The following is a 22221-nucleotide window of genomic DNA, read 5'->3' as shown; positions in this document are numbered from 1 at the left end:
TTTATGGATGTCCAAAGACATGAAGATGTACATGTGCAAACATGGTGGGCTTGAGCAGAGAGCCACCATGATACATTTCAGGGAAGTATGTGCTTAGTGAGACTGTGGCGCACTACCACCACCTAGTGGCAGCATATTAACATGCAGCTATTGCAAATAAAAAATCAGAACAAACAGGTCTTTGGCACTGAAAGAAGTTGAGAGATTCTCAGGTAAAGTAGTTCACAAACTGGTGATGCATCAGAAACACCCACAGACCTTTCAAAAGATAAACCTTAGATTTATCGAACCAGAACCCTCGGGGATGTGGTCCAGGCACACACAGTAGTCTGAACAATAAGAAATTACCATTTGTATAGGTCAAAAAAGAAAAAAAATTGTCTTTTTTTTAGTAAATATTTTTTAAAAGCTCCCTGAAGACATTGATTTCCTTTTGCAAAGAACCAGAGATTGATTCTAGTTTTCTTATTTGCCAAAAACAAAATGAAGCCTAGGATGTTAAATGACTTGTCCTGGGTCCCATGGTTGGTAAGGGTCAGTGCTGAGACTCAATCTCATGTCCTGATTTTACAATCAGTACCCTCTCACTCACATGTATCTTCTTCAGTGTGGGAAAAACGAAACGATGTCACACAATCTCGATTTCCTGACACGGAGTCCCTGCATATCCACCTTTTGTTTCAATTTCTGGAGTCTCAAAGACATCTCTTCAGTGTTTCCTTCCTTATTTCACCTAGGTTTTCAAAACACCTTTCACTTACTTTTATTTCTGATATGTGCCTTACCTTTGCTGGGAAATTCTATTCCCTAATGCTTTTTCTTAAAAAAAAGTATGACTGCACACTATGAATTTGTTCACTGACCCCACCAGATGGGAGCTCTGCAAACTGGGATGGAGGCCATGGTATTTAGAAGGCTCAGGTCAGGTTGCAAGAGCTGAGTGCTAAAATTTCAGGAATTCTGTTAAGTCTAGTTATTAAATCTGTTATTACACATTAACTGATACATTCCTGACAAAAAAAATTAACTTATTTTTTAATGATTACTTTACTATTATCGACGTTCTTCAGGTCATTTACATCAGTTACCCTTATATCTGAAGGGGAAATACAAATCATGATATGCTGCTGTGCATCCCTTCCCTACTACGCATTCTGTGAAAGGGCAGGTCGGGTGGCTTGAAGATGGCCATTGGTGGGATTATTTACACCACAGAAATTGGCAAATGCTACAAATCAGGTTTTGGCTTATTATTTTGCTTATTGTCTAGATTTTAAAAGTGATGGCCGAGTGCAGTGGCTCATGCCTGTAATCTCAATACTTTGGGAGGTTGAGGCAGGAGGATCACTTGAGGCCAAGTGTTTGAGACCAGCCTGGGCAACACAGACCCTGTCTCTACAGAAATGAAACAATTGGCTGGGCACAGTGGCTCATGCCTGTAATCCCAGCACTTTGGGAGGCCGAGGCAGATGGATCGTGAGGTCAAGAGGTCGAGATCATCCTGGCCAACATGGTGAAACCCTGTCTCTACTAAAAATACAAAAATTAGCCAGACATTTGGCATGTGCCTGTAGTCCCAGCTACTCAGGAGACTGAGCGGAAGAATCGCTTGAACCCAGGAGGTGGAGGTTGCAGTGAGCTGAGACTGCACCACTGCACTCCAGCCTGCAACAGAGCAAGACTCCATCTCAAAAAAAAAACAAAACAAACAAAAAAAACAAAAAACCCAGCCAGGTGTAGCAGCATGTGCTTGTAGTCCCAGGTACCTGGTAAGGTGAGGTGGGAAGACTGCTTGAACCTGGGAGTTTGAGGATGCAGTGAGCTATGATTGTATCACTGCATTCTGGCCTGGGCAACAGAGTGAGACCCTGTCTCTTAAAAAAAAAAAAAAAGAAAGAAAATAATAATGCAGATTAAACTTAACAGTACATCATGTCTAGTGATCTCATTGTGAATAACACAAGAAGTGGAGGAAATGTTCTTCTAGCATTTGAAAACTATTTACTGATTCAGCAAGAAAGTTGTTCATGCCATCACTGGCGAATGAATGAAGCTCCAAAACATCTTTGTTATTTCACTGTCTTCTTATTCATTAATGTAAACAAAATATCAACGAACATTCATGTTGGGACTAGTCTTTCCTCAACTGTAACCACAGGATGGATGTAAGAGTTCAGCCAAAATCATGAGAGCATTCAGTGAGAATCATTTGTCTGTATGAAATTTATAATAAAAATATTGTATATTGTATTATTGTTTGAAAATTGTGAGAAACTGTATCAGTGAGATAGGTACCAAAGTTAACTACGTACAGATAGACACTTTCTGCTTTCCAGAGAGCCAGTTGTTCACAGTTTGCCAGCACGTGGCTGGCCTGGGTCTCATCCTCACTGAGTCCCCAGCTCCCCATTACGTTGTGTGAATGCATCCCCCGGACTTTGGATAGGCATTCACCCAAAGTTGTGGTTTCGCCTTCTAGAACCCCATTACCTTTCCCCTACCCATTAAGTTCTAAAAACTTCAGCTGATTTTTATTTTCCTTTCTGGAGCAGAATATATATATATATACATACACACACACACACATACACACACATATATATATATTTGTATGTATGTATATATAGATATGTATGTGAATGTGTATATATATGTATGTGTGTGTATATGTATATATGTGTGTGTGTGTGTGTATACATATATATATATTTAGAGACGGGGTCTCTGTCATTCCGGCTGGAGTGCAATGGTGCGATCACAGCTCACTGCAGCCTTGACTTCCTGGGCTCAAGTGATCCTCCCAGCTCACCCTTCTCAGTAGCTGGGACCACAGGTATATGCCGCCATGACTGGCTAATTTTTTAACTTTTTGTGGCACAGACAGGGTTTCACTTTCTTTTTTTTTTTTTTTGAGACGGAGTTTCGCTCTTGTTACCCAGGCTGGAGTGCAATGGCGCGTTCTCGGCTCACCGCAACCTCCGCCTCCTGGGTTCAGGCAATTCTCCTGCCTCGGCCTCCTGAGTAACTGGGATTACAGGCACGCGCCACCATGCCCAGCTAATTTTTTTGTATTTTTAGTAGAGACGGGGTTTCACCATTTTGATCAGGATGGTCTCGATCTCTTGACCTCGTGATCCACCCGCCTCGGCCTCCCAAAGTGCTGGGATTACAGGCGTGAGCCACCGCGCCCAGCCGGGTTTCACTTTCTTGCCCATACTGGTCTTGAACTTCTGGCTTTAAGTGATCCACCTGCCTCTGCCTTCCACAGTGCCAGGATTACAGGCATGAGCCACTGTGCCTGACCTAGAGGAGAATACATCTTCACCGACAGCGTATTTCCCAGCCTTGTCTCCTCCAGTGTTTTCTTGCTCAGTGACAGGCACCATATTTCTGTCAGTTACTCAAGGGAGAAAAAAGGGCTTCCCTTCATCTCTGCCTCCTCCCCATCCATATCCAAGCACCACTACACATCAGGCTGCTTCTTGGCACCTTCCCATTTCTCAGATCCATCTACTTGTCTCCATCTTTACTACTGTTTTCTTATCTTTCCACGTCTTTCACTTCTTGAGTTGGTGATTATGCAGCCTCCCAACTGGGACCCCTGTTTCCATTCTCATTCCCGCCAATCCATTGCACACAGTTACTAAATATCTTTCTAAAACATCAAACTGATCAAGTCACTTCTCCGCTTATGAGCCCTTAATGGCTCCCTGCTGATGACCAAGCGATGGCCACATGTCCAGCCAGCTCTTTTCAAAGTCATACTCTGACCAAGCCTAAACTGCGATGTTCACAGTTCCCCAAAGAAACTCTCGCCTTCCCTTCAGGATTCACTGAGAAGACATTCACTTGCTCTGGGAGCCTTTTCTGACCTTGGCCCTCACCAAGCTGGTTGAGGGGCCCCTCCCATGTATACCCTTACAGTCCTGTATTTATCCCCTCCTATAGCCTTACCTTGTTAAATTACTAATATCTACTTTTCCCAGGGACTGACTGCCTTGTTTCTTTGTTTCCAGTAGCTAACCCAATAGTTAGAGAAATCAACAAATCTTTGTTGAATGAATGACTAGAGGAAAAAATGGTGGTAGTGATAAAAGCAGTGGTGACGACAGGCTGAGCACCTACTCCACAGTGGGCACCTTGCAGGATGCTTTGCCGTCCTCATTTGCAATCTACAACGACCTACAATTGGCAAAGTAGGGATTTGTGTATCTGCTTTACAAACGAGAAAGTTAAAGTTCAGAGAGGTTAAGCCATGTGCCCAAAGTCACAGAGCAGGTAAGGGGAGGGCCCAGGATTTGAATTCCGGAATCCGGGGCGCATCTTATTCCAAAGGCCACAGACTTTTTACTACACCACCTCAGAAGCTCCGAGACAAACAGGTAGGGTCGACTGAAAGCAGCGAAAGATGAACAAACAACAAAACAAACAAGCAAAAACCACTTTTCATTTCTGTAGCCCGAGTTCCCTGCAATGGTTCAGACCAGGGAGATGGCATTTTGTAGGGTGTCAAGTACCAGGTTTCCAAAGTGGTAGGAAAGCACTCATTGGCTACATATACTTTAAAAGTCTAGAAACATGCCTGGCACTTCTCACTGGAGTTCTTAACAGTTTTGCCCAAGAGTGCGGGCTGGCTGGACACTGCACCGTGGGTGTGGCCAGGAAGGTGAGCGGGGGTCTGACTCTGAGGGGTCCTCTTCTGCGTGGGGCTCGTTCTCAGTGAAACACAGGCTGAAATGCTGATCTGATGTTTGGTCTTTTGACAATTTTCACTTAATGAATTGATTCCTACAGTTCATTAACATACCCACTTCCACTTCTGTATACACATATGTCTTAATTAGCTGCTCATTGGCTGTTTAATTACAAGAAAACAGCTGACAGCTGCCTTGCTGAATTCTAATGGCAGGCGCTTTGGAATGGCTATACACTTGCTTTTGACAACCAAGATTTATTCATAACTCTGTGATTTATTGTGAATGCTCACATGCCTGCCCAAATTATTGTATTTTCCAACAGAAGTAAAAATTTGAAATTTGGGGGACTGCGGAAGGGGGTGCATATCTACCTTTCACTCTACGTCTGAGACTAAGAAAAGCAGAGAATCTTCTACGTAAAAGCATGTCCTGTGTTACAATTTTGTTTATCTTGGCAGCTTTCCGTTGAGAATGTTTAGAAGCGTGGGGGTGAGAAGAAAGAAATGCCTTTGGATCAATGTGGGCCAAAAGTTAAGTATCTGGCTAGAGGGGTAAAAAGAGGATACCTTCATTTTATTGAAGGGTAAACAAAGGGCACGCATGGATTAAAATCAAGCAGAGGAAATGATAAAATTAAAGTTGGGCGGGGGGCAGAAAAAGAGTCCTCAAAGAAGCGTATGAAGAAAAAAATTTGTTCTTTAGAAAGAGTAGGCAGCCTCATTCATACAAGTTAGCTGGTGCAGCCCTACACGCATACATCTGGCAGTAATAAATCACAGAAATTCAGATTTCCTGAGCTATGTTTTTGCTCAACAGTGACTGGGCTCCCTGTAGAATTGTATGCGTAAGTGGTCTCTGATTAAAGCTGCCACGTGTCTTACTTGGTAAGTGTAGATGTCTGCTTTTGCCTGTACTTTGCCGTGCTCAGATTCAAACCAAGTGAAGACCTTCAGCAATGGCTATTCCCAAGCATGCTTGAGGACCTGCCCCGAGCCAGGTGCTCTGTCAGGGATCTCTCTACCACATGGCCTTGAGCCCAGCATCTTCTGTGAGCTGAGAAAGGGCAGCAGTTACCGAGACATGATTAAGATCAAAACAAACAAATAAAAAAGAAACCTGAATCATCTTGATGAAAACTGGGGCTTAACACAGCCTACCACTTGCACATTTCATCAGAGGACTGGAAGATTTAGCTAAACAAAAATTTTTGTTTATTGCCCGTGTACCACAGAACTGAAACTCAGGCATCCTAAGGATGCAATAATAGCTTATCCTCCCCCAAGCCTAATTTTCATTTTACGTGCCTAGCTCTAATACTGGGGCCACGTGTTTAAAAGCATTAAAATAAAAATGTTGAGTATGAATGTATCAATGCTGAAAAGTGGACAGAATTAGTTCAGGGCTAGAGACATTTCACAACTGAGATAAAAATATTACAATCCTCTAAAAGACAATTTGGGCCTCAAAGGAACATTCATAAAAATTTCTTTTTAACATAAACATAAAAAGCTCCAGAAATGGCATTAACAACTTCAATGGGGCAGGGTGTCACTTAAATACTCTAGATATTTTTGAGAAGTCTTTTTTATTGTTAGTTTAAGAAAACAGATTTGTTAACACAGAGATATTATCTCAAATTAACTTTACTGGGTAGAAGAGGAAGCTATGAATAAGACATCATCTGAAATGTATTAATTGATGAGTATACATTGGGCAAATGAATGCCACTTTGTTCTTAGTCTTACACAGAGGAAAAGGTTTTAAATGTAATCAGAAACCAATTCACTAACCCCAATACTGGATCATGCATTATCATTAAAAAACTTGCAGTTAAAATTGTACAGCCAAAATGTCTAAAAGGATATGGATTTTAAAATGTGTGTCTGTGTGTGTGTGTGTCTTGAGATAATATTTTCCTCCTTATTGTCTGAGCAGCTGCTATTCTCATAATGAAATTAGGAACACAAGTTGAATGGCAAACAAGACAATTTCTCAAAAGAAAACCTTAACCGATTATCATTTTCCTCATAACACTTCATATGTGTATTCACTTTGAAGACTGAACTTTAACATCTACAGCCTCCAGTGTTACTATGGCCTTTTCCTCTGCTGGCATGGGGCACGAGCTGCCCCTCCTCCCCGGCAGGACTGCCCCCGTGCATGTTCTGCCCCCTCACCATGCTCACCCAAGGCTGAAATTGAAGTCTTTTCCAAGAGCTCAGAAATGTCTCTGAACAGAACTTAAACCTTCCAGGCCTGGATTCTAACATACGTTCTTCTGAAATGCAATATTCAGGGCTCCAGCAGTGCCAATGCATTGTGCTCTGACTCTTTCAAGAGAACAAGTCAAATGTCTTTATAATAAAAACCTTGGCATAACGGAGTTCCTTAAAAATTTGGGGATGGAGTGCCTGTCTACCTTCATCTTCTACTATCTACAGAAAGGGACCCTTTGCTTCTATGAACCTGGGTTATGTGCTATCCCCTAAATACCTCCAAGACTGCTCTATTTCTGGGCTCTTGCCTCTGCCATTCCTTGTTCTCCTTCCTCAGCCCAGGATGTCCTCCCAGTCCACCTTCACTGGGAAAATCCCTCACCTCCAGCCCACCATTGGTTCCTCCTCAGTGACCCCTTGCTAGGCCACTCTCCTCTAGACCACCTCAGCATGTTGCCTAGTGGATATGTGCTTCTTTTTTTTTCTCTTTTGGAGACAGGGTCTTGCTCTGTTGCCAGGCTGGAATGCAATGGCACCATCGTAGCTCACTGCAGACTTGAACTCCTGGGCTCAAGGGATCCTCCTGCCTCAGGCTTCAGAGTAGTTGGGACTACAGGCAAACACCACTGTGCCTTGCTAATCTTTTTTAGTTTTTTTGTAGAGATGGAGTCTTGCTATGTTGCCCAGGCTGGTCTTGAACTCCTGGGCTCACATGTTCCTCCCACCTCAGCTTCCCAAATTGCTGGGACTACAGGCGTAAGCCACTGTGCCCAGCCTATACGTGCTTCTTATGTATATCACAGATTGTGGACTTACTCTATATTTAGTTATTGCATTGCTATTTAGCTTTCCATATGCAAGCCCCATCTCTACAACTAGACCATAAACTGCTTAAGGGAAAGATTTGGTCTTCTATGTCTTTAGATCCTTATAGTGCTTGCATAGTCCCTGGCCCCCCAGGGAGTGCTCACGGTATTCTTTTTATTGGTAGATTTCACATAACACATTGCAAATGGTCACAAAAATCAAGATTACGCCCACAGATGTCCCAGAAACAATATCTAACTATACAGAGCAGCATTACCAAGCCACGAAGAAGTCTGCCTAGTAATGACAATGATAACAGCGGCCAACACTAAGTGCTTGTGATGCGTCTGGCATTCTTCCAGGTACTTTCCTTAAATGCATGTGACAACCCTACGAGTTATGACAATTACAGTCGTCATTTTACAGATGGGGGAACTGAGGCACAGAGCCGTGGTGTAGGTACTCAAGCTGGTAAACAGCAGAGCTGGGATTTCAACTCGTGCAGCCTGGTCCCAGAGTTACAGTAGAAGCATGGCATCTGCTCTTTCTCTACAGGCAGCAAAGGGGACCGGGAGAGGATGAGCTAGGAACAGCCAGAAATGACAGAAAGAGCTACCAAGACTTCTACCAGTTCTGCTGTGCATGTGCAATGCTTCACAACTATGTGCTAAAATAATTATTTCAGCAATTAAACAGGTTCTCTAGTTTCTTATGGTTTCAGGTTATTAATTTAAAAATGCAATTTAAAATACATTCACGAAATGATTAGCTCAGAAGATGACTGATCATCTTTTTTCTCTTAGATATCTATTTGATATGACTAATGTGAAATTTTTCTGATGTTTAACCACAGCCAAGTTATTTACAATTGATCATGATAGAACCACCCTCACCTGGTTAGAACATGATAAACAATAAACGGAAAATGGCAAAACAGAAGTCTATTTTTAGAACTAGGAATAAAAATGTTAGTTACAACAGAGAGAAATTATAATGGAGAACAAATCGTATATGTATCAAATATAAATACATAACATTGTTCAAGTCCCTAGCTAGGCACAGGCCCAATCTGCTAATAAAATTATGTTTTATTTGTTTTGTGGTTTTCATCGCATAAAGTCAACAGAGCAGGGGAACAGAACCACAGATAAATGAAAGCCACTTTGGCACTGAGGACATATGCAGACAAGATCTGGAAGGGAATCTAGAAAAATGACAACTTTGGAATGCACCTTTTGTTTCCTTATTGCTTTTATTTCGGTCACGTTAATATTAAGCGTAAAAAGAAAATTGTTTGTGCCTATGTGAACGGTGGTACTCAGAGAGTCAGCTTAGATTTTACTCAACAGCATGCTGTTAATTAATCTTCCAAATTGTTGAGGTATTTCATATGAAGTAGTACCCCCACCCTTGTCCTTGCCCCAGACTCAATTCCTAGATAATCACTTCCATCAATCACTTTTATCAAGTCCTAGATAATCACTTGCCTCACTGACAGACTCAGAGGAAATGATCAGTTTTGTGGGCAGAATGAAGGGACAAGTAGCGAACTGGCATCCAGGATGCTGCCTAGAACCCTGCCCATTTAAGAAGACACCCAGGTGATATGCAAGGCGCAAAAAGCACTGGCACTCCCAGCAGCCAAGCGATGCAGTCTATAAACCCTTCATCAAGAAGGGCCATGGCATGCCTACCAGGGACACAGCTTAGGGAGGTGCAACACAGATGGGGTGAGGGTTAAAGGCAATGGCTACCTGGCCATGTCAGCCAAACCAACTCCAAAAACAAGGAGATGACAGTGGCCACAGGCAGATCACTCTTATCTTATAATCTGGGATGGCAAACACCAGACAGATTACTTCATTTTCTTTGTATTTCATTATTTTTATTTACTTTTTTAGGGTCTTGCTCTGTTGCCCAGGCTGGAGTTCAGTGCTGTGATCACAGCTCACTGTAACCTTGAGCTCCTGGACTCAAGTGATAAACCTGCATCAGTTTTCCCTGAGTAGCTGGGACTATAGGTACACACCACCATGCCCAGCCTCTCATTTTGCTTACTTTATTTAATTAGTCAACAAATTTTGAGGGAGGGCAGATTTTGGAAGGAAAGGGCATGGATGGTTCTGTAGTGTGCTGAAATCTAGAGCTTTGCTAAGATGGGATCAACATGAAGCGTCTGTACACGTACAAATTAGCAAATGTTACCATGACTAACAGTCAAATGAAGAATTAAGGCAATTACGAGGTTAATTTCCTTGAAGTTTCTCAGTAGTCCTGTGAGTCTATAGGTGATTTTGTCTTTTACAACCTTGTATTTTCTAATTTCATGAAAGGAAAGCTAACCAAATTTGTGGATTTTATTTTTTGCCTGCGTGTCAAAAAGCCTTAGAGCTGACTGAGGCCTGGTTGTAGCAATCGGTCGTCTCAAAGGCCTCCCGCATGTTTAAATAGCTTCTCTCCTGTTTATTTTGCACTGTTTTATCCTGTAAGCTGTCTCAAGGCCCTTCCAATACAAGCATGAGGATTTAAATCTTAATAAATTGAAATTTGAATAATAGAGGTAATCTGGGTTTGGGGGGTCTTGAATTGAATAAACATCTCTATTTCCAATTTGCACATTACCTATGTGCTGTACATATCACCCCATGATCAAGGTCAGAAATAATAAAAATAATCATAACAGGAAGAATACTGATAATATTTAGAATTAAATAGCACTTTTCCATTTTTAAGGACTTTTTTTATACAGCTTCTCCTTCTATTCTTGCAAGAGTACTCCATGGTAGGAAGATCAGGTGTCATACCCACTTTTAAAACGAAGCAAGTGAGTCACAAAGAGATTAAGACACACTCAAAACAATATGGAGGAGTGGAGGCAGTAGGACTAGAACTCAGTTTTCCTGATAGCTTTCCCGCAGTTTGCCGAAATGTGTTAACATATGTGTGCCAACAATTAGACTCAATGACATTCCAATTAAACTTACTGGAGACACCTTTTTATAAGCTTATGACAGGGACATTGTACAAGTCTGGAGTTAGCTCTTTTTTAAAAAAGATTACCAAAGAGATTGCTCATCAGTTCAACTCTGGGGCTGAAAGTGACAAACAAGCAATGCTCAAATACCTTTTGTGGTCTCCTGTTATTTTGAAGGAAGGAGTAAAAATAAACATAACTTCCTTAATTATAATTTAACAACAAACTATTTCTTCTATCTTGTGATTTCTTATCACTCAAAATTCTAAGGAGTTGAAATTTAAGACATAAGTGGAGACATAAAAATCAAGAAGATACATTCTAACATTAATAGAAACAACAATGAAAAAGGCTTACCTTGCAGCCTTCACATGTAATGACACCATAATGGATTCCTGATGATTTGTCTCCACAGATCTTGCATGGAATAATTTCAATTTGAGCTGCAACAGAAGCACGCAACCAGTTAATTACATTTTCTTTTAAACACCTTATAAAAGCGTTCCCTGATCAGCATTTGTATAGTGAAAACTAATAACCTGCTAAACATTATACTGCATTAACTATTCATTGCTGAACTGTGAGGGTCCCCCTAGAGCCCTGGACTAAATTATGGCTGCTCGTTATATAATAGCTTTCGGGTTATTAAAATGGGTCATTTGAGAAGGTGTTTAAGAACCCACAAGAAGACTGGAATCAGCATTTCAAAGCCTTCAAGAACTGGAGAGTTCGCAGTTTAGGACTCAGAGCAAAGCAGATACTGAAATGTTTCCTCCCATCTCATTTTCCGTCATTATTTTTAAAAGGTCATAAATCTGTCTTGGCTGAGCATTATAGCTTGACTGCTAGAGAAAAATACACTCTAAAAAGTCAGGTCTAGTTAGGAAAATGATTCAATTTAAAATATTAATAAGTTATATATGATGGTAAGAATTCCTTATATTTTAAAAAATTAATGCAGTTGCCATGTGTTAAGAATTAGTCCATTTGTGTACAATCAAAACCTTTTAACCACAGAGTTAATATCCTGTTTGAATTTAATAATGATGAATCCTGACAAATAGGATATGTTGTTTGTGAGTTCTTTACGCTGGACACTGAGTAATTTCTGGTACAGAGGGCATGTGTTTCTACCCAATTGATGACTTAAAGATGCCTCATGCTGGAAGACTAGCAAGTAACATGTATCACACCAAATTTCTCAAATAAGACAAAGCACATTTCTAAGCAAACACAAATATCTCAAAGTTAAAAAGAGCGTAATTAAGGATTAAAAAATAAGGAATAATTAGGCAAAAGAAAATGCTTAGATCAACTATTAAATAGAATTTATGTATCAAATAAAGACCAATGCTGAGCTATATAGACAGGATGGGAACAGTCTACCTGGTTTACCTGGAATGTGTCATTACACTAAATTCATTTCCCATGGTTTTCACTACTGGGTATCATGTTAGAGTCTCTGAGTTACACACACACACACAATTGCACGTGCCCCAGTCTATTTCATTTTCATGCAGCCTTTACCTAGCCCCAGGCCTTACACAGAGTAATTTCTCCGTCCAAAGAATATGTCCCACACTGTAAGCACCACACATAGACCACAACCCACTTTTTCTTCTCATGTAATCCCATATCCTGGGATAATTCCACAACCACTTACTTTGGATTTGAGGTGATGCTGGATTCAATACTTAGAAAGAGCACACATGAAACTACTGGATTTAACCTCATTATAAACTATGTGTACTGCTAACTCTCTTTCTCAGGGCCTAATGCAAGCACTGTGGTGACTTTTACGGAGTGCAAGCTATTCTAAAAGCTAGCCATCATTTTTCAGCGCTTGCATACGGAGTTTCTTTGCTTATCCAGATTTAGAGATAGTTCCAAATCTCACATCCAGCATATTTTCTAGACTTTGGAGGCTTTCTAATACTCTAGTAATGGTGACTTTGGACACTAACAGGTACAGTTTGAGTTAAGCATCTTAGTATGTTTAAGGTTGCATTCAACAAAAATTGTCATTTCCAAGTGTTCCTCCTCATGTGAACACTGGGCTTTTTTTTTTTTCAAGAAAAATTCTTTATGAAACGTAACATCTAATAATGTCTCATACTTCACAGCCCTTTCAATATGTTTCATATAGTCAAGGCAAAGGTTTGTGCCACAGCTCTGCAACTGGAGAGAAAGTGAGTTATGCCTAACACTTTCCAGAGATGCTCAAAAGCCAAGTGGAAGTAGAGAAATCCTGAAAGGTGATATCAGCTGGCTGCGAGTTCTCGCCTGCTTTTCTCTACATGAATTGAGTGGTCTAGAATGAGAACCAGCCTCCCCCTACGCTGGTCCCTAGGAATAGAATCATTAGGCCACATAAAGTCCTTGAACCACCAGGTAAACAGAATTTATACATGAAATGAAGAAGACTCACTTGGAGCTGCTTCTGCTCATGTCTCACCTCAGGGTGTAAGGACAGGAATTAGGGATGAACAAACTTCTTTTAGGTTTTAGTCCCACCATTTAAGTCAGCATCAGAACTACCTGACGCTAATCTTGGGCCTTTCAAGAGTTATCTTGATTCTATCGTAAAAATAGGGGAGATTAAGCATGTCTCTTTAGTCTTTTGTAAGAACAGGAAGGCCCTGGGCAGGGCATATTGGGAACACCGAGTCAGACTGCATCTGGACAAAATGAAAATGGTGTGCAGTACGCCCGTCCAGTCGGCCCGGACTCACAGTGGATTACTAACGAGAAGTGAAGTAATGATGTTTAAGGCTGTGACTGCAATGTCTGTGTGGCATGGAGGTCTGCTCATGATGGGGGTGGCCTTGGAAGTACCATGCTGGTCCCAGCACGTCCACCCGTGGAATGGCTCATGGCCTGGCGGGGGTGACGGCAGGGGTGCAGGTGGGGAGCAGTTGTTGTGCAGACCCAGGAGTTTGGTGTCTCTGTGACACAAGACTGATGGCCTCAGCCAGGCTTCAGCTCCTGGGGGCTTTCAGGTCTGGAGGATGCTTGAGCTGAGACAGTCACGAGATCTGTGGAGGCCAAGAAGCTTAGGACAAATGGACTCACTGTAGATTGACTTGTATTTCCAAACAGGGGGCCATTCACTTAGATCTTTGTCCCCACGGTGTCCTGTGCTTAGTTCTAGTGGGCTAAAGCATCAGAATTAATTGAAACAAGCTTCACTGGGAATCTCATCGTTTCTGGATAGCAAATTGGTATTCTGATTGGTTAAGTTATTCTCCTAGGCTCCCTCCTGCATGGTTCTCTCATCTCAGATGACAATTTCAGTTGCAAGCGCTCTTTAGGAAATGACTACAATTCCCCTACTCCAAAAGCAAACCCTCTGAATGTGATCTGATCACACGTGTTGATATTCCCAGAAAGCAAGTATTTGCAGATTGGAGCAGGGCACTTCCTCAGCCCTCCATTTAATCCAACAATGCACAAAGCCATCTCCATCCCCCCTTTTAGTCAATTTCCAGAATTCAAATGAATCCATGAGGAAAAATTCAGTCCATGCCTTGCAAATTCTCCAAAAGGATGCAGTTTAGTTCCATGAATTTGAGTTTTCTGTCCAACAAGAAGGAGGACAATAATCCCTCTGTCTTTTGCCTTTCATCATGCAGGCTTTTCGGTTTCCCACCAGGTAGTGTGGTGTCTTCTCAAAACAATCTTCTTTTAACACAAATTATGAATCTTGGCCCATAGCTATACTGCACACATTAACTCAGCCAGCATTTCAAAGGATGAGTTCTGTCAGACAGCACTACTGTCAACGTTCACAAGTATATTGATTAAATTAGCCCACATGCATATTCATCCCAGCAAAGAAGTTTATTGTGTAGCGGAGTATCTGGAGCAAGACGCACACATATAATCATGAATTGGCTTCACGATGAACAATCTTGCTATGAAAAATTCTAATTGCCCACATTTTCAGCTCTATTGCCTCAATAATTTGCTCTCTCATGTACCCTATATAATTCAAACAGGCTCTCCACACCTGCAGAGGCAAATTTCTGCAGTTTCAAAGAGCTGACAACAAGTGGCAGCGGGCATCAGGAAATCGTGGAATGCAAGGGCGCTAATTAACCAAGTGGTCCTTGGGGCTAGGCTGTCATTCAGCACTGTACTTCTATAAAAAGTTCGCTTTGAATTTTTAATTATAAAAGGAATAAGAGCTTGAGCACTAGCCTTCTTAAGATGACATTTATTCCTCAGGACATATCTTTAGAGATATCATGGTCCAGAGAACAATGCCCATTCTTCCAAAGAATTAGAAAAATAAAAATTGTATTAGAGTCACCCAGTACTTCATGCTGTGGGTCAGTAGTGATTTCTCAATAGTAATAAAATTAATTGATAATAATGCCTACATGTATTTGTGCTAATAATGTGTCATGCATCACGTCTCACTCCTCCAACACCCTATGTGGCAGGCATCACTATTTACTGTCACTGTCGTCACTGTCATCGTCATCACTGCACTCTTGTTAAGCAATCACTAACCAGGGTTCCAAAGACCTCGCCTTCATAGTTTGTTTAAACTTACATACGACTCAGGAACTGATGTCAACATCTCTTTCTGCGAGTTATCTGCTTAGTTTATAACTAAAAATAATCATCAACCTTCCAGGCCACTGATCTCAGTTTCACAAACTTCTGATTAGAATTTTAACCCTAAAATGACCAATGCCAGCATTTGACAAAATTCTTAAGGCCAGGCAAATCACTTAACCTCTCTGAGCCTCAGTTTCATACTTGAAGGTTCAAGGATGGGATACATCAATGACACAGCATATATATGATATCTGTATGAGCATTTTATATATGTATTCTCTATATGTGCACATCACATAGTTCTTAGAAATAGTTGGCACTCAATAAATAGTAGTTATTATTATTGTTGCTGTTGATAAGAAATCCTGCCTTATGGTGAAATGAAATTCCTTCCTCCAGACTTTAAGCTCTTTCCGAGGTGGGGATAGAGAAAAGCTGCTTATCCTCCAAATAATACGACAGGCAGTTCATACCGGCTACCACAGCAATCCTTCACAACATTGCTGCTTAACTGTTTGCTACAACACAGCAGTGTGTTGCTGTAAGTTGCAGGAGCGTCACAGGGAATTGGTTTCTAATAAAACTTTAAAAGAATTAAAGTTTTTCATTAGTTCACATAAAAAGTAAACTAATATGGACCCAAGGACACCCCAATAATATCTTTCACTCTACCTCACTTGCACAATCATATATTTTCTTGAATAGAACTGAATGGGATGGGGTTACTGTTGGTTGGCCAATGGCTGGCTGAACCTTGGGTACACCTTATGCGAATATGTCTGTCATGCTTATGAATGTCAACCAATTTTGTGTGTCTTGCAAAAATGGTGAAAAACTAGTGCTTTAAAAAGCCTATCTTTTACAAGAATCTTTTTTTTTTCTGGAGTGCAGAGAATGTGGCGGACTTTTCACTTGCTATGTTACCTATTTCTCTAATGTTTGAATTTGTTACAACCAGCATGCATTACTTTTGTAAGCAGGAAAACCAATAAAGATTAAAAAGAAAAACCCTAAGGCATTTGATTTTATTTTCAGTAAAATGGCTTGAGTCCTTTATGGATTAGTCACTTCATTTTATCCCCTATTTAAAACTGCCAGGGTATTAAAGGCTTCCGCTGCCTGAATGGTGGCCTGGCTTGCGTGTCAAAGCTAGCCAGGGGTGAGCTGCGGAGTCTTCACCTTGTTCCTTGGAGGGACTTCAGAAGCGCCAGGCTTCTAGAATTTCATGGCCCCCTTGTTCCAGGGCTTCTAAAGATGGTCATGCATGTTGTGCTCTGCCCAGTGTGGCCTAGTGAGAGGGCAAAGGTTGGGGCTGAAATGCACCTGGCAGTGAGCCTTGCTGCAGAGCGGAGGCAACAGCCTGGAGAGAGCCTTTCTCCATCTGTCTACCCCAACAAGCTCCTTTCTGGCAAACCTTCCTTCTGGGGTGGTGCCCCTTCTCTATTGAGCTAGAGTGGAGAGTTGAGGGAGCAAACTGTTTTCTCTCTACCCTGCCATGGGAGGCCCCGGGCCACCAAAAGGGTTTGCAGAGAGTTCTCATTACAGCTCCATGTGGAAGGGGAACAGACCATCGACCTGGAGCTGTGACTTGGAACAGTGTATGGGTATGTTCCACAGCCCAGGCATGTTCAATAGCCCTCAGGGATGAGGAGAGCTGAGCTCTAGCTGCATCCTATGCAAACTGATGCTGAGTTGTTTGGCCACTTGGTCTACTTGGTCTAAGTATATATTCAACATAACACTAACGTGTTTTTCTAGTACATTATTTTCTTTTCTGGATTTTGGATCCTTTCATGTCAGTATTTCATCCTCACTGAATATCGCCAAAACAATTAGACCTCCAATTAGAAAGCCCTCCTCCTTCAGTAAGCAGGCTCATCGCCATTCTTGGAAACAGTAATAATGCCTGAGTTTGTGCAGAATTCTGCAAAGTTTTCAAAGTTATTATCCTTGTTAGCTTGCTTTGATTTTGGTGCTTTCAACATCCCTAAAGGAGGCAGATAGGTTTTATCATCCCCATTTTACAGATGTGGAAAATGAGCCTCTGGAAGGTTAGATGGCTTCTTCTCTATGTTCAGATTTCCCAGGGTTTGATGCAGAAACAGCCATAAATGAGACAGACTTGGTGTCTCTTTCCTATTCAAGATTATTTGATGCGTTCTGATTTATGCCATCACTGATCTGGGGCTCTCAAGGGGACATGACACCAAAAAGAAAGCACTGGGAGTGAACTCAGCTAAGAGGTAGAGGTGGCCCTTCCAAGTCTCCATCTGAGACTGGACTCCCTGGGTGACCTTCAGCAAGTCACTTACACCTCCACTTCCTCCAGCTATAAAGTGGGAATAATTCCTACCTCCCAGGCAGGTGGTGGTAAATGAGTGCTCACAAAGCTCTTTGAAGATGAAAAACCTATATAAATGGGAAGCTTCAGGAAGCTTGCCATATCATGCTTGGCAAAGATTGTGACGCTGTGTTCTATCACCCATATTCGGCTACGCCACAAAGAGAATAAAAATTACATAGAACCATAATTTTCATTTGCTAGCTAGACTTAAATTTTTTAATCACTGGTTTCCAAGATGCTTTCCCGAGGGGCTGATGGGTCCCGATGTTACTATCTTATCCACAACTTAGAAGAGAAAGAGCCCTTAGATGGAGAGGTCGCCTCTCTATGCAAATTCCTTGACCTAGCTCTATCTAGGGCTTGTACAGTCTTGCTGGGGCATCATGGAGATGATACGATTCCCACTTGTTAACATAATAAACATATATGTCACCCTCTGACATCAAGCCTTACTATTAACATCTGACTCAAATGACTCTATCAAATTACAGCCATTTAAAAAAAAAGTTCTGTACCTACTAAATAAGCTACTTCTTAAAAACTTCAACTGGATTGTCATTTCTGCTGAAAACCTAATGACTTTAAAAAATCATTTTTCAATAAATACCTGCCAAATACACACACACACACACACACACACACACACACCCCCTCAAACCATCAAGAGATCAAACATTTGTGAACCAAATTTAAAATAAGATAAAACTGAAGTTTGGAACTTTGACGATTTTTCTTCAGTCTTTTTAAGACCTAGGTGTGTAAGGGGTAAAATACTGGGCCAGAATGCTCCGTCTGAATTCAGAGAAAGCTGAGCTGTGTGTGCAGGAAATCTCTGAAGAATAAGGAAGCCAGGCACAACTTCTCATGTGGCTTTCTGTGAATATGCAGGTAGTTCTGACAATGGGAACTGAATATTAATCCTTTGTAATATGTTTCCATCCCTACTAGATTAAGCTTTCTGGAGAAACTGACTCACATTCGCTGATGCATATGTATCTTTGCTAAAAGCCAAATCCAAATGAGCACTTTTATCCCTAGACAGGGAAATTCTGTCAAATCAGAGAGGAAACAGATTTTTCACATAGAAGAACAGTGGGTGGCTTTGATTTTTAGATCCAATTCTCTCTAGAATTCTTCTATCACATAGTAATACACAAACTGTTTAAATTTAAGGCAACTGACTCTTTACCTTTTTTGGTATCTACCTGGTAACTACTAATTGAAACCTTGGGTGAAAGACTTGAACAGCAAGAGAATAAGCTTTGTAATACTTCATCATACTCATCCAGTGGGTCAAATACTAAATAAGTTCTCACCCAATAAATGATGCCACCACGATCAGCAATACAATCTTTTTCTTTTTTTTTTTTTTTACTTTTTGTTTTTTCTCTCTCTTGGTTTTATAAACAATGGACTGTATTTGTTGTTAAGGATTTGTGGGGTTATGTGATATCGGGGGCTAAGATAAAGGTAATTGGTAACCAACGGTTCTTATTTGGCATAAGGTCCCTCTAAGATTCTAGAATCAACTACATTTTAAAATATAAAGTCCTTGAAGATGTTGTAGGACCCTGGGATCAGTAATGTCTAACAAAAGTCCTCCTCTAGACTCTCTCAGGGTGGGTTAAATGTCATTTCATATCAGCAGTAAAGAGAACCCATTTATTTTGCTTAGTGATTAGACTATGCTCAAGGGAAATTCCTAATAACTTTGTTTCCAACAATGGTGTCCCTTACATAATTCTGGATAATACTAGACCAGAAAGTCATCTGATTCACAGAACCACATGTACTTGTTTCTTGCTATCAACCTCACTTTAGGTACCAATTTCTTTTTTCTCTCTAACAAGAACAATTACACTACATTTAGGTGAAGTCTTCCTTTACTTACAGCTGACAGCAGTGGGGTCAGCTCTTTGCTTTCATTGCTCAAGGTCTGTTTTTCGCAACAGAAAAGAAAACAGCTTTAAAAACAAACCAAATCTGGTGATCTTATCTAGTAAGAGTAACTCTGATGAGTTACTCTTACTGCATTTTATGAAACAATCTTACGTAGTCCACGCAATTACCCCAACATTCTCACACCTAAGCCCACGAGAAAAACCACTCCACTTTACAGCTGTCTTAACTTCACACCTAATTTCACAAAACCCCACAAATCCTTAACAACCACTGATTACTAATACCACCTGCACAATTTCCATAACCCCATAACTGTGCCATCACAAAAGTCAGCCGCACAAAGCAAGATGTGCAGAAATGGGTCAAAATAACAAGAATCCAGGTTAAGTCATAAAAGCTTACCAGGCAAAGGAACCCATCATTTCTTTCCATGAGCTCTGACGGCATTCTGAAGATCCGCTACTGCTCACTGAGTAGATGGCACTCAAGAAATATTCCCCAACCAAACAAACTTTGGATTCATGGCAAAAGACTGGAAATAACTTACAACGTTAAACCTCGAAACTGCATTTACGTCCCTCTATAGCAAGCCCAGAAGACTAAAAAGATAATACATTTACAGTCACAGGAACACAGTGTCCTGACCAAAACTTTCTTGGTCCACAGATCATTTTAGTGGGTGAGGATCATTAAGAGGATTAGGCCACAGCCTGTATCTCTGCTTAACTTCTGTGCTGTTTTCCATTTCAGAAAAGCGTCCTTAGAATCAATAAGAGGATGAAGCTTTGGATGAGAGATGAGGGAAGGGTCTGGGTTTTATTTAAAATCACAGGCAAATTATTTAGGCTTGCCAGAAGCAGAAGTGTAAATGTTTACATATTAATCACTTTAAGATTAATCACTTCAAGTGATTGATCACATATTAATCACTTGAAGACTTAGTGATGAACTCCTAGAAATTCAACAAGTATATTTACCTCCAATTTCCAGGACATGGTCATTAACATCTAGACACAAAATATGGCAAGTTCTAAGCCTCTCAAATGCATCACCAATGTATTTCTGAATTGCGGCTCAACGGTATTTTTTGAAAAATTCTCTTTTATGATGCTTTTCTTAGACAACCAGTTCAGCCAGGCATACTAATGACCAAACAACTTGAAGACTTGTTTCTGACTCTTTCTCCAAATGCATAATCTTTAAACATGCTGATTAAAGAAACATTTCCATTCTTAATTACAACATATAAGCTCAACCTGACAAAGGATAGCAATATTGTTTCTATGCCTGTTCCCAAGGAGAAGCAGCAGGAGCTGGTGGCTATTTCTTAGCAGGAACGGGAAATACAGAAAAAGGCAGCAGGCCTTGGGGATTTAAGTAGTTGTGAGACATAAGGAGAAGAAATGATCTCGACCAAGCTAAGAGATTGTCAGATTTATTTTAAGAAGGTCTGACATCTGAGCATCAATGCAGACAATATAACACCTCATAAATGTCATTTTTTCCCAACTAAAAGAAATGCATAGCCTGTGTGTCTATCTTGAAGCTACTTGTTTTTATGTGAGACATACACTAGAGGTAAGAACACAACTGCCATGTAAAGATGTCAAAACGAGGCCTGCAATCCTGTCCTTCCTACTCCATTTTCAGTTTATACTCCTCCAGCCCAAGGTGGTTCTTCCGCCTGCAGAGACAAACATTTCTGATGCTATTCTACGACTATCCTGCAAATACTGCTATAAGCTATCCACTGTTTGTCAATGGGTGTCTCTGTCACTTAAGATAGCTTGAGTGAGTGTGACATTATCACTGCAGTAAGTGAATCTTTTTAATTTGCAGTAAAAGTGTACCATTTACACACTTTGGTACTTCAGTACGGCAAGGTTTTGAAATCCATTTCACAAGTGGTGGCAGCACATTTCACATCGGATGGAAACACACTCATTGCTAACAGCTGCTGTGGGCACATCTTACTGTCACAGCCAGAGCTCAGAATAGCAGGTCCTTTTTAATGCCAATAGCTGCTACCATCTTAAATGGTAACACAGGCACACATATACCACATATACACATATATACACATACACATACTACACACCTATACCACACATGCTCACACATACCACGCATACTACACTCACATATACCATGCTCACACACACCACAGATGCACACCACACACACATGGCACAGATGCACACCTCAAACACACACAGCACACATGTACACCACACACGGCACACATGCACACTACACACACACAGCACACATCACATACAGCACACATGTACACCATACATGGCACACATGCACACTACACACACACAGCACACATGCACACATCACAGCACACATGCACACCACACACATGGCACACCACACATGGCACACATGCACATGTCACACACACGGCACACATGCACACCACACATGGCACACATGCACACTACACACACATGGCACACACACATAAAACACATGGCACATATGCACACTACACACAGCAGACATGCACACCACACACACGGCACACTACACACAGCACACATGCACGTCACACACACGGCACACATGAACACCACACATGGCACACACGCACATGTCACATACATGGCACCCATGCACACCACACATGGCATGCACACTACACACATGGCACATACACATAAAACGCACATGACACATATGCACACCACACATGGCACACATGCACAC

The 22221-nt window shown here is 41.2% G+C and overlaps 1 protein-coding gene across 3 annotated transcripts in view; it reads right to left on the bottom strand.

The window, feature by feature from the left end:
- Window positions 1-22221, bottom strand: part of RORA (RAR related orphan receptor A) — a 737001-nt gene that overhangs the window by 33766 nt on the left and 681014 nt on the right. For all 3 annotated transcript variants that reach the window (XM_032297775.1, XM_032297774.1, XM_032297776.1), the window contains one exon: window positions 11052-11137. In XM_032297775.1, the coding sequence (XP_032153666.1) occupies window positions 11052-11137 (86 nt within the window). The remainder of the gene's footprint in view (window positions 1-11051; window positions 11138-22221) is intronic.

The sequence above is a fragment of the Sapajus apella genome, unplaced genomic scaffold, assembly GCF_009761245.1.
Source record: "Sapajus apella isolate SASKATOON/1434 unplaced genomic scaffold, GSC_monkey_1.0 scaffold37, whole genome shotgun sequence".
NCBI lineage: Eukaryota > Metazoa > Chordata > Mammalia > Primates > Cebidae > Sapajus > Sapajus apella.
Note: the sequence above shows the minus strand (reverse complement) of the source record. Positions and strands in the feature narration are given on the sequence as shown.